The sequence below is a fragment of the Panicum hallii genome, chromosome 2 (assembly GCF_002211085.1).
Source record: "Panicum hallii strain FIL2 chromosome 2, PHallii_v3.1, whole genome shotgun sequence".
Taxonomy (NCBI): domain Eukaryota; kingdom Viridiplantae; phylum Streptophyta; class Magnoliopsida; order Poales; family Poaceae; genus Panicum; species Panicum hallii.
Genome location: NC_038043.1, coordinates 757,254 through 770,278, shown reverse-complemented (window position 1 = coordinate 770,278; position 13,025 = coordinate 757,254). Strand labels below are relative to the sequence as shown.

General features: G+C 44.1%; 1 protein-coding gene across 1 annotated transcript; it reads left to right on the top strand.

Moving 5' to 3' along the window:
* Positions 1-6,333: 6,333 nt before the first annotated feature.
* On the top strand, positions 6,334-13,006 carry LOC112882114 (mitogen-activated protein kinase kinase kinase 5-like). The gene is made up of 11 exons (XM_025947106.1): positions 6,334-6,905; positions 7,653-8,300; positions 8,382-8,469; positions 8,850-8,912; positions 8,989-9,152; positions 9,795-9,870; positions 9,943-10,002; positions 10,644-10,763; positions 11,820-12,029; positions 12,119-12,195; positions 12,291-13,006. Exons 1-11 carry the CDS (start codon positions 6,334-6,336, stop codon positions 12,502-12,504), a joined length of 2,292 nt encoding a protein of 763 aa, XP_025802891.1. The 3' UTR covers positions 12,505-13,006.
* The last annotated feature ends 19 nt before the right edge of the window (positions 13,007-13,025 follow it).

Sequence of the window (13,025 nt, the reverse complement as noted above, 5' to 3'; positions counted from 1 at the left end):
CAGAGATTGACACAGAGTGAGAGACTGAAGAACCTGCTCGTTCTGCACGCGAGTCGTTTTCGCCGTAAAAATGGACAACAAGAATCCGCACCAGTGCAAAGAAAGAAGAAGAAGAAAATGCTAGGTTCAGAAATTGCCAGTGCTGCAGAATAGGATCGGATGCAGGTAGCTTCAAGAACCGATCCACGGTCTTCTTCACCCCCGACCGACTTGAGAGACTGATGAGGAACCTGTTCCATCTCTGCACAAGATCAGTCGTTTTCAACGAAAAAATGGTCGCACAAGAACAAGAATCCACAGCGCTGCAAATAGCAAAACATGTACTGTATAACAGAAGGCATCATGAGTTCATGACACAATTTGGTGATTTGGTCCAATAAGAAGCAAGCAATCCACGTACTAAGTACTGACGGCCAAATCTTAATCGTCGGCCGCAGCGAGTTGAGCGGTCGCTCTTGCAGGCCGCAACTGGGAGTGAATGAGCAGTGGATTCTCCACCGGATCTTATGCTTCCCATTTCTTTTCTCGTGACGGGTAGCAGGTAGTAGATGGCAGCAGGTAGGGCATCGTCAGGCATTATTCACGTTCTGGAGGCTGGAGCTGGATGGACGGGCACGGGGTCTTGGAATAATCTGGCCCACAATCTCCGGCGACATGGACGCCCAATAGCTAGAATCCAGCAGCTGCTACTCCCCACAGCGACCTGATCGCGACGTCGTCGTCGTCCTCCTGATCGTCATGAATGGTGATCTCCCAATCGATTATCTCCCATTTTTATCACCGCACCGGCACGAATCAAATTCAGCTTGGGTCTGGCCTGAAGTCCCTGAACCTTGTTCAGCGAAGTCAGTACTCAGCAGAAACCATCCATCCATCCCTATCTCATTTGGACATGGCCTGCATTTCGAGCTGGGCAGCCACGCATGTCATGGTGGGGTTCGAGTGTTCAAGCCTTCAAGGGAAGAGAAATAAAGCTGTGCTGCTGCCTCTCACCGAATCCATGGTGGGTGCCATGGCATCTTCCTCTGGCGCTGTATGCATGCATGCCCCTCTCCCGTTCCAGCCTCCAACCCAATAAGCTGTTGGGCGGAAGGGGAAGGAAGAAGGGGCCCGGCCCCACATCACGTGGCGGCGACAGCACCCGCTTCGTCCTGTTCGTCCGGACCTTGCCTGCATCCATCCGCGACAATGGCGGCCGGGCCGGGAAACGACGCGACGGCGAACTCGAAGCCGACAACGACTCGCCGTCGCCGCGGCACCATGAATAGCTTCGGTGCTGCTGCTGTGCTGATTTGGGCCCATACGGAATATTTGGCCCAGTGGAAGCCTGCTAAGAATTCTCCATGCGGAATCTGACCGAAGTACAGAGCAGCCCACTGGGCTGGCAGCCCATACCCCATAGGTTGGCCTGGATTTTTTTTAAAAAGGAATAAAAAAATTAAAATTCGAAAAAGGGGAGCCGGATGGGAGAAATTAGGAAAATGGGCACCTCCCGCCCTTTGAACGGGCGGGAAACGTGGGGCCGGGGACCTCCCGCCCACCCATCGGGCGGGAAGTTCCAAAAAAATTTTCAGGGGCCTCTTCGCGAAAAGATCCCTGAAGCACGCGTCCCGCCCGGCCAGTGGGCGGGAGGCTTTCCGCCCGGCCAGTGGGCGGGAGGTCCCCTGGTTATGGTTTTTGTTATACTTTCTTAGAATTTATGTTTCACAAACTATTTAAAATTCAGACTTTTTGCAAATACAGGATTTATTCGCCATACTCTTATGTATACAAATAAAATTTTAATTCAATTTTACGAAGAAGATTACGGTATGTAAAACTCGTACGAAGATGGTTAAACGATACCGTTTTGCAACGCAGAATCCAAATATTACGATAGTACAATACATGAAGCCATTAAAAATAAAATAATATGATAACAAACAGTACAAACATTACAAATATATGAATCCAAATATTCTGTCTTTAGTCAATGCGGCAAATATTACAAATACGCATCCAGGTCTGATACGATCTCAACGCGGCAAATATTACATATGAGCAAACAACGTTCAAATAAAATTACAACTAAATGATGCCTGATGACGTACTAGCACTCGATCGGCGATGTCTCCCACTCTTTGATGCAACCGGAGGTCTTCCATCTGTAGCATCACCTGTAGGGCCAGCTTCAGCAGAACTGGGGCCAGCATCATTGTTTGGACAACGTTTATACGTGTGTCCAATCTGATTACATGCACTGCAACGCTGTATCCTCGGACGGAGCTCTGACTCATCCATATCATTACGAATACGCCATGTCTAAAGGCGCCCTCTCTGAACCCGTAATGATCTTGGGTCTGGAATATATATAATAGGATTCGCTGTCTCAGTGAACGATCCAACCAAACGGAACCCATAGATCTCATACTGCCAGGTGCTGACAATTGTCTCCTTTCTGAATTAATGGGAAACATATATATCGACAGGATGTCGAATATCCGCACAAGCAGCCATTACATGAGAACAAGGTAAGTGCAACAACTTGGACCTCATACATAAGCAACAACAAATTCTATCAAACTTGAGAATGCACTCCTTTACAGGAGTTTGACGTCTCATGCCACGTCGCGCTCTGTCTTTAGGAGATACCTCAAACTTGAGCTTCTGTGTACCACATTGCCGTACGTGGTGTAGCCGGGCACTTTCTGCCTTCTTAGTCATATATTCTGTTATCATTTTCCCAAAATATCTGTCAGGATCTCGCATGAATATCTGATTTTTAGTGAACCGCTCCCTAAAATAATCGGTACACCCGCGGATGATAAATTCCACAATTGCAACCAGTGGAAGCCCACGAACACCTCGCAGCACCCAATTGTAAACCTCGGCGAAGTTGGTGGTCATTATTCCGTACCTTGCACCATCGGTATCATAAAGTAACGCGCACTTCTCCTTGGGTTCATTCTCAATCCATTCAGAAAAGGTTTTCACCGCTGACCCAGACCTTCTGCGAGTATGTGCAGTATCTGTTGGCAAAGGACACAAAGCCTGTGCTTCATCATGTGCATATCTGTTTTTTGATGCGTCCTCGGCTCTTTTCTTCCCGGTCAGTTGATCAAGTTTCTGCCATTGTTTGTTAAATTTTTGCTGATTCGTTTCCTTGCATAGCCTCTTGAACATATCCATAAGGTGCTTGTTTTTAAATTGCCTGAAAAAGTTTGCACCGATATGTATCATGCACCACCTACTGTGAACATCACGCCACTTGGGCGGCTCTCCGGTCTCCACACACCCCTGCTGCAAATCTAGTATTGCCCTCAGTATGCCGGCGTGATAATAATGAATCAGGCACACATCTTCCCTATCCCGAACGACTGCAAGCTTAACCCGTTCCAGTAACCAGTACCAACTGTCTGTGTTCTCACTCTCAACAAAAGCAAAAGCAAAAGCAACATGAAGCAACTGATTGTTTCCATCCACTCCAATAGCTGTCAGCATTTGCAATCTGTACTTTCCTGTGAGAAAGGTCCCATCGATGCAAAGGAGAGGCCGGCAGTGTTGGAATGCGTTAATGCATGGCCCCAAGCTGAAAAAGACCCGCTGCAATATGTAGGGCGGACCTTCTCCTCTGTCTAGAGTTTTCAGGTCATAATAACTTTCAGGATTTCTCTGACATAGGACGGCCAGCAATCGAGGAACATTATCATATGCAGCCTCGAACGTACCAAACCTCATCTTCAACACCTTTTGTTTTGCACTCCACGCCTTGTTGTACAAGATGGTATACTTGTACTTTTTCTGAATATACCGGATAATAGACTTTGGTTCATATGACATGTTCTCTACTATCATCCCGTACATATCATTTGCGATGTATTGCGATGTAATATTGCGATAGGTCTTCTGCACCCCGGCAAATGATAAGTGTGCTGAGTGACAATTGAGCATTCCCAATAATCTTTCCGTTTACCCTTATAGGCATGCACCCGCCACGGACAGCACTCCTTCACACATACCACATCGTACTTACGAGATTTGCACTCGACTGTTTTAAACTCTCGCATAAGAGAGAGAGACCAACACTTAACAGCTTCCTTCACCTCTTCAATTGAGTGGTACCTCGCACCCTGTACAATTTCATTCTCCCTGCAATCCGAAGGTCCGCTTGATCCATCATCTACGATAAGATGACTGAAGTCGCTGCTTACTCATTCTTCAGGTATATCATCGTCATCATCAGACGAATCGGCATTCATTGCTTCATCCAATTCACGTTCTTCTTCTTGCAGCTGTTCAACAATAAAGGGTATGTTCTCCCCCTCATCAGCCACGCATTGAGGTGCTGCGGTGCCACCTGCCTCAATGTTTCCCTCCTCAACTTCTTCATCAATATTTTCATCCCCCGACGCAGCTTCAATGTTTATTAAAGGGTTTTGGTGCACACCGATAAGGAGTACCAGTGGCCATTGCCAAGGACTTGCATTTTGCAGATAAGTTAACCAGTCCTCGTTGCTTGCAAGTGGCATCAGCTCCCAGAGCAAAGCGTGAGTGGTACGATTTATGACGCACTGAACACTCACAGTGTGTGTCTCCTGATTAATCCTTAATCCCCTCATTAACCAGTTGCATAGGGATTCAAATGTCCTCTCGTGCGGTCTGGTAATTCCTCTGACCGCACAGTTGAATTCACTTAAATCTACCCCATTCGGCCCATAAATCATATTTCCTTCTCCGTAATATATACTACCCTTCTCGAAAGACATATCTGTCAATCATTAATAAACTAGTTATACTACATATTAATACACAACGACAACCCTAAGTTTCAGCGATTCTCAGATTATATTTTACAGATTCTAAACTATTCAGAATATAAATTATACTAAAAACAAATAAAAATACTAAAAACTATTCAAAATATAACTACTCTAAGAAATATTTCCTACATTATAGTTATTTTCATGTAATTATACGGCTAGAATGAGAATATACCTCCAAATCGACGTGTGAACAGGGCTTTGCCGCTTTCTCTTCTCTCTTCCTCTCCTCTCTTTCTTTTTTTTTTTTCTAATTTTTGCTGGATAAAATAAAATTTTTGGGGCAGGTTGGGGCTTATATAGCCGGGGGGGGGGGCACCTCCCGCCCGACCAAAGGGCGGGATGCCCCTCAGGACACATCCCGCCCGTTGGGTGGGCGGGATGCCCCCGTAGGGACCTCTTCGCGAATTTCTTATTTGCGAAGAGGCCCTCGGGGAACCTCCCGCCCGCTGGATGGGCGGGCGGTCGCCTCCCGTCCGATCAACGGGCGGGAGGTACCCATTTTTCAAAATATTCCCAACCGGCACCCCTTTTCCCAATTTTATTTTTTATCCCTTTTTTTAAAAAAAGTCGGTTGTCCTGCAGGTTTCAGCTGGATGATTCGCTGGAGAGTCCTGGGCCCGCCCTTCGGCCATACTCTGTCGGCCCAAATGGAAAAGAACTGCTCTTTCTTGGATCCAAGAAAAAAACATTTCTTGGTTTCAACGAAAATGCATTTCTAGGTTTTCTAGATAATGAACAGGCATTTCTAAGTTTTTTAGATAATGAAAAGGCATTTCAAGTGCATGCCTACATCTTACTGTATTTTTTTTCTAATTTCACCGACATGTAGTGTAGTATGAAGTGTATAGAAGTTAAACCTAGCTCGCTCGGTCATAAGTGTGAATGTACACCAAATTCCGACTCAAATCCTCTCACATGAATTTGGATTGGTCAGAAACCCTTTACAACAAAAGGCTCCATAACTTAGGTCAAAAATCCGAGAAAGCGTGCTATTCACAACTGAACACAGCAAAACTAAACACACATTATAAAAGGTCAAACTTGCCAATTTGGCTTCGACAAATTTTGAATACGGAACAAATACACCCTTATTTGTTTCAACGGCGGTGTATTCAAATAGTATGCTTTTTAAACTTTTTTTTCACATCGAACTAGTTTGAACATAGCATACACTCAAAATTTTGAAAATGCTGAAAGACGTGTGGACGCGACAGGGAGTGGAGATATGATTGTTAAAGACCAAGAATGAATGAACACAAGTGTTTGACTGGTTTGACTTTCTTTGGGCACGCCGCGTGAGCGTGACTCACCTGCTCCTTTCCTTTTCCCTCTCCCTCCCTGAAATGTCAGCCATCCTAACGGAACCCCGCGAAACCAACGACCGCCTCCCAAAACGACAAAAAATATTTTAATAAAAAAGAAAAAGGAAAAGGGAAAAAAAGGAGGCGCCCCCCCAAATGGAGGAGGAGGTCGTCGTCGCCGCGGCCGTCGCCGTCGCCGTCCACCCCCTCCGCGCCCCGCCCCGCCTCCAATGCCATTAACCCTACGGGCACGGCGGCTAGGGTTTCGTCTCCTCCTCCCGCGTCCCCGCCCCCGCGTGACGATGCCGTCGTGGTGGAAGCGCTCCAAGTCCGCGTTCCACCGCTCCTCCGTCACCCCGTCCTCCTCCACGCCGGCCTCCCCCGCGCGGGCCTCCACCTCGCGCGCGCAGCCCGGCGGGAGGCGCGGCGCCGGCGCGGCCGAGAGGGAGAGGGACCTCCTCGTCGCGCCGCGCAAGCTCACGCGCCAGCGGAAGCTGCGCCACGTCGACGCCATCGACGTCGCGCTCGGGGACCTCGTCGTCACGGAGGCCGGCCGCAGGGCCTCGTCCTCGCCCCCGCTGCAGAGGGGCCGCGCGTCCGAGGCCGTCGGGATCCCGGGCTCCACCCCGGTCTCCAGGTCCTCCAGCTCCAGGGAGGCCGTCGCGCAGCCGTCCAGGTCCGCATCCTCGCCCGTGCTACACCCGCTGCCGCTGCCGTCGCCGAGGCCCGCGGACCTGGAGCCGCAGGACCCGCCCGGGGTCGCCGATGGGTGGGGCGACAGGACGACGACGTACGCGCCCAGGTGCGTCGATCTCCTTTCTTCAGACAGAGTCCTTTTCTTCTTTTGCCCAATTTACTTGATCTGAATTGATTGTTCCTCAGAGATTTGTTGTTATTTATGGGCAATTGTAATTGTCTGCCAATTTGACCGTTCGTTGGTGAGGAAGGTGCTACATTTGCAATCAATTTGCATCTGGCATTTTACCATGGCAACATAGCGTAGTTTCTTTACGATTTAGCAAATACTGAAGACATCAGTATTCAGTGGTTCCAACCGACAGGTGGAAATGTTGCTTTCAGTAGTTAAAAGGTTTTCTATGATTATTCCGGACATCGTTAGCATTTATTGTGGTGTGGAAATGTAGGATCAGGGGATCAGAATGGCCTCTATACTAGAATGTTTGTCCGAACTGAACTTTCAACAGGATTGCGAGCACTTGATAATTGCTCAAAATGGACATCCATCCTCTTGTCCCACGTTCCATCTGTCCTGGACAGAAGTTAATGAAAGAGCATTTGTGATGGTATTTGCAGTTTCTATACATTGGTTTAGCTCAGTTGTACACAGAGACACTTGACAGAAGAAAAATAGCATTGCACCACCTGATGGTCCCTTTTATGACCAATCCTTTTCCTTTCCATATATAATCGGCATCTGTTTTCATATATTATAAATGGATAATTTGTATATATGTACTTAAGCTCAGCAGAATCTATTTTTTCATTACTTTGAGTTATTTCCTGATGCTTACGAGTTTTGTGGTTATAGGTTCACAAGCCAGACTGTACAAAAGTTTCCTGAGCAAAATGAATTACTACCAAATGGAACAAAGCGGGCTACCTTTAGTCACCACAGGAATGCATTCCGTGAGAAATTCCAGGATAAGAGTTCAGCAGAAATGAACTTCCGGTTGAACATTCCAGCTAAAAGTGCTCCAAGCAGTGGCTTTTCAAGTCCTGTGTGCAGCCCTCGACGATTGAGCTATGCTGACTTCTCATCTACTGTGGCACCTCCTCAAGAACACCTAGCATGGTCTGCTCCATCTATCCGATATACAGATTTTATTGGAGCGTCATCCCCTCGAACTTCACCTGAAAAATATGCAGGGTTTCCAGACCCATATTCTTACTCTAGTGCATTGAGAAGTCCTATTCTTATGCCAAGGAATACCAGTGCCCCTCCATCACCTATGCACTCTAAATTGTACCCAGATAACAATATTTCACGCATTGAGGGAAATGGGGGTGTCAGCTTTCACCCATTACCACTCCCTCCTGGCGCTTTAAGTCCAATGCAAACAGGTTTCAGCAATCAGCCTGCTCCAAAAGTTGAAATGCCCTCAGTGGCTGGTCAGTGGCAAAAAGGAAGACTTCTAGGTAGTGGCACATTTGGCTGTGTGTATGAAGCTACCAACAGGTATGTAAGTGTATTTGGTATATCACTGTGGCTAGCACGTCATGTTAAACTCTGAAGGTTGTTACTGCCATTTACTTGCAGGAATACTGGAGCTCTCTGTGCCATGAAAGAAGTCAACATAATTCCTGATGATGCTAAATCTGCTGAGTCCTTGAAGCAGCTAGAGCAGGTTACTAAATTTGACAGTACATCTTACATAATACACATTCTTTCCGTTGGCAGAAATGAGTAATATTTTTTTTATAGGCGCATTTTGTTCCCTGTCAGGATAGTTTTCTATGTTATTATTCCTGTTGAGTGTTTTTCTTTATGCCTTGAAATGCCTCTAGCTGCTTGAGTATATTGCGTCTTTTAAATATTACCCGCAGCATCTGTATGGTATATCTAGACAACTCCACTCAGATCATCCATATGAGAGCGCCCTCTTAATTCTCCTTGTAAATTTTAATAGTGGTTTAGTGAAACCCCGTTTTCCTCCTCTGTAATGACTAATGACCTACATGCAAGCTTTGCAGTAGCCTTTCCTGACATACTTTCATATTGTTTCAGGAAATAAAGTTCTTAAGCCAATTTAAGCATGAAAACATAGTGCAGTATTATGGCAGTGACATTGTAAGTTCCCCACTGTCATCTGAGTTCAGTAATTCTGCTTGTCAGTTCATCATGTAATCTTTGCATTGTCTTGCAGATTGAAGATCGTTTTTACATTTACCTGGAATACGTTCATCCGGGTTCAATTAATAAGTATGTCAAACAACATTATGGAGCAATGACTGAATCGGTTGTTCGCAACTTCACCCGCCATATTCTAAGGGGTCTAGCATTTTTGCATGGCCAAAAGATTATGCATAGGTGTACAAATCTCTGCCATTGTTCAAATGCATTTTCTTTTAATACCAGGTCAACTGTTATGGGAACTCTTGGCTTGCTTCCTACTTCTGCCTGCTTGGGAGCTTCCAGTAAACTTTCTCTATTTTAGATTTTCCCTCATAAAACTTTTCTAGGAGAATCTTTCCTTCAAAAATCCCTTTTTATTGAAATTTTCTCACATGAATCTTCATACTCTATCTGCCTCCTTTAGTTCATGTCAGTATGTTCTGTTTGATGTATGCAAATTGTTTATTGCATCTGAGATCAACTATGTATCGCTTATCATGAGACCTTGTCATTTCCCTGGTCATTTGAACATATAGGATGGGAGATGGAGGAACTATGATCTCAAATCGTTTTTTTACTCCTGAAAGTATATAAAGATAGGAACTTTGTTGAAGGTGTCTAAGACAACATGAGCAGAAATAAACGTTAAGCCTGCTTGTTGGATGCCTCCTCACCTAGGAAAATATTTTGAAAAGGCGGAGTGCATGGGTCATGTATCGAAGTTGAGCAACCTCAAACTGATCAAAACTTTTAATAGAGTAAAATTGAGTGAACCTCTCAGAATTGTTTTGACTTCTAACACTCTTGTAAAAGGTAAATAAAAATCTACACTCGCAGGGATATCAAAGGAGCAAATCTACTAGTTGATGTTCAAGGTGTAGTCAAATTGGCTGACTTTGGAATGGCCAAACATGTAAGTAGCCTCATATGAGTTCAGTAACATTTTTCATGTGGCACTATTGACAGTATTTTGTCCTTTTATCAGTTAAGTACTGCAGCCCCAAATCTTTCACTGAAGGGAACTCCATATTGGATGGCCCCAGAGGTATTCTTCGATATTCCTTGTATTACTACCAACTTCTCATGTGACCAAGTACTGAGTTTTCTATGCAAAACATGTACAAAAAATGCCTTTGATTCTGTATAGTGTTGTAATGTTGCATAGTACAGTAATACTATGATTCTTATCTAACCTTGCACTTTTTTTTAACACTGTCCTGTCGATTGCAGTGTGAGCCCACTGCTTTTTTTTTTTAAGCTCTGTACTTACTGAAACTGCAAAGTACAATGGAACCTATTGCATAGTCTGCTTAAAGTCAGCGTGTGCAACTTAAGAATAGGAACAGATGTTAAGATGTTGGGATATAGACTTTTCTTTATTTTTGTACAAAATGAATTAAGCTTTGCAATCGTATAGTACTGTTTGATACATGGATTCACAACTGGACAGTGGCAGCGACAGATACAAAATAAGACAACAGCACTTCATTTCTCTAGCTCACAGCTTGGATGGCAGTTATTTTTTTTAATTGTCCTTAATCGAAAGTCAATTTGTCCTTTCACAAATGAGCCTACTACACTATTTTGCCACTTCATGTTTTAATTTTCAGATCAAATTTAGTTAACATGCATGTGACTATAAATTTAGCTGCGATGTTGTGTTGACGAAATTTGTTTCTTCTTCAGATGGTTCAGGCTACACTAATGAAAGATGTAGGCTATGATCTTGCTGTTGATATATGGAGTCTTGGCTGCACCATCATAGAAATGTTCGATGGAAAGCCTCCTTGGAGTGATCTTGAAGGGGTAATAAGTTGAAGCATGCTTGTATTTACAGTAAATTCTATTACGCATTGCAAGACTTATGTCTTCCTAGTGTGCTTAAGCTCGCTTGAAATGGAGCACTTCCCCTGTGATATGCAGGCTGCCGTGGTACTGTTGCTTTCATGTGATGTTCAACTATAAGATTATTTACTTCATGTTGTGCTGCATTCTATCTACTCCCCCCATCCCAAAATACAAGTCATTCTAGAAATTCTAGGACAGATTAACAAGAAGGTAAAATGACCATGTTTACCCCTATTTATTACCCATATTTGGCAGTAATTGATTCTTACATGCACATGCACTTTCTAAATAGGGTAAAGCGACTTGTTTTCTGGGACAAATTTTGAATCCTAGAATGACTTGTTTTTTTGGGACGGAGTATTACACAAACTCTTTACTTGGAGAAGGGCGTATTTACACAAACTCTTTACTTGGAGAAGGGCGTATGGATATTTCTATTATGGAGGATAAAACTTATTTTTCTTTCTTCCTAAAAAGTATATGCAAATCTTTCTTCTAAGGCTGTCCTTCAGCTTTGCATCTGAGCTCTTCTCGTTATTTACCCCTGAGCCATAACAGTATTTGGACCCCGATCCATCAGGATCCTCGGCCAACCAAAATTGTTGGTATGGAGGTAGTATTTGAGCTACATGCTTACCATGCTAATTGTCCTATATATGTTTGCATAACAGATGATGCCATCTGATTGCTCAAAGCCTCAAGAATTTGTGAATATCATGTCAATAATGCTCGTGATTCTATACAAAAAGGCCGAGCATGATAAAGTTTTTGTTCTCATTCCTGAAGAAAATCTGTCTAATAGCCTGATTATGCTGTCATAGAGAAATTTTAAAGGAGGGCTCCAGATAACATAAAGTCATAGAATGATGAGACAAGCACACTGTTATTAGTGTCATTGATCATCTCTTAACCTTGCTCTCTACTACCTTGCATGCTTTTATTTGTCACTGGTATTCTTGGTATAAACATTGAACTTTGATTCTAAAGTTCCTTATTATATGTTCCCCCCTACAGCCTGCCGCGATGTTTAAGGTTTTACATAAGGACCCACCAATTCCAGAAAATTTGTCCCATGAGGGCAAAGAATTTCTACAATGCTGTTTCAAGAGGAATCCAGCAGAGAGGCCAACTGCAAGTGAGCTGTTGGACCATCCATTCATCCGCAATTCAAGTCACTACAACAAACATGGCTCCATACATTCATTTGCAGGGATTAAAGTCAATGTAAGTACCCTTTTTTTTCTCACATGACCAATGAGGGGTAAAAAGAAACCTGAGAATGGCATACATATGATGCCACTGCTGTATCACAGGATATTGCTTACAGTTCAAAAGACAACAAACCAACCTCGAAGAGTGACTCAAGCATGAAAGGAAAAAGTACCAATATGTGAGTAATTTCCTTTGAATTATCGTTGTGCTATCCGGTTAAAAGAACTGTTAGTTTTTCATCACTAGATCTTAACAAGTTCTTTTTGTTGCCAGGGAACCAAGCAGAGCTGCTTGGTCTTCTGAATCAACTTTTCGATTGGTTCCACTAACAATCCAGGAAGCTACTCAAAATTTGTCTCCTCGGCCTTTAGGTTTCAGCAACAATCTCGGTTCAACAACAAATTTCGTGAACACCATGCATTTTCCAAGTGCAAATCCTCAGCCTAGTCCGTTGCCCAGGCCTAACGGGAAGGAAGTTTTGTTCTAATTGTGGATGCTGCTGCATGCTATGTAGATTGCCATTGCTACAGATGCAGTTCCAGTCTAAACATGCCTTGCAGAATCCTCCGCAGTTAGGGTGTTGACTGCTCAAAGAGCACTGCAATCCAGAAGAACTCGGCTAACAGCCTGGTGAAGGAGCTTCTCTGGCGTTTCACCTGCAGGGTGCAACTTCTTACCTTGACTAACCATTTTTGAGCAAGGATACGTAACCATATGAATTTGTACAGTTTACCGGGGTTTTGTACGAGAGATCCGTGAAAGCACGGATGTAAATTATATCTAGAAATTGTTGTTGGCATTTTTTTTGTGTAACATAGAACTAGGACTAGCTGTATATAAAACTGTAAGCTCCCCATTTTTCGGTCAATAGGAATTAGGTGCAGCTCTGTTGCTTTTGCCGCTCCCCTGTAATCATATTTTCGCTGCATCATTGATTATTCATTTCTGGCCAAAATATCAGCGGGACACAGGCTTATCTGTGTACAGAACAGGTCAGATTTTGTATTT

Bases quoted from the DNA above. Each gene is read 5' to 3' on its own strand.
- LOC112882114 (XM_025947106.1), top strand. From the start codon at position 6,334: ATGCCATTAACCCTACGGGCACGGCGGCTAGGGTTTCGTCTCCTCCTC. The intron at 6,906-7,652 runs GTGCGTCGATCT...TTGTGGTTATAG, and splicing joins ACGACGACGTACGCGCCCAG to GTTCACAAGCCAGACTGTAC. The intron at 12,030-12,118 runs GTAAGTACCCTT...GCTGTATCACAG, and splicing joins TTGCAGGGATTAAAGTCAAT to GATATTGCTTACAGTTCAAA.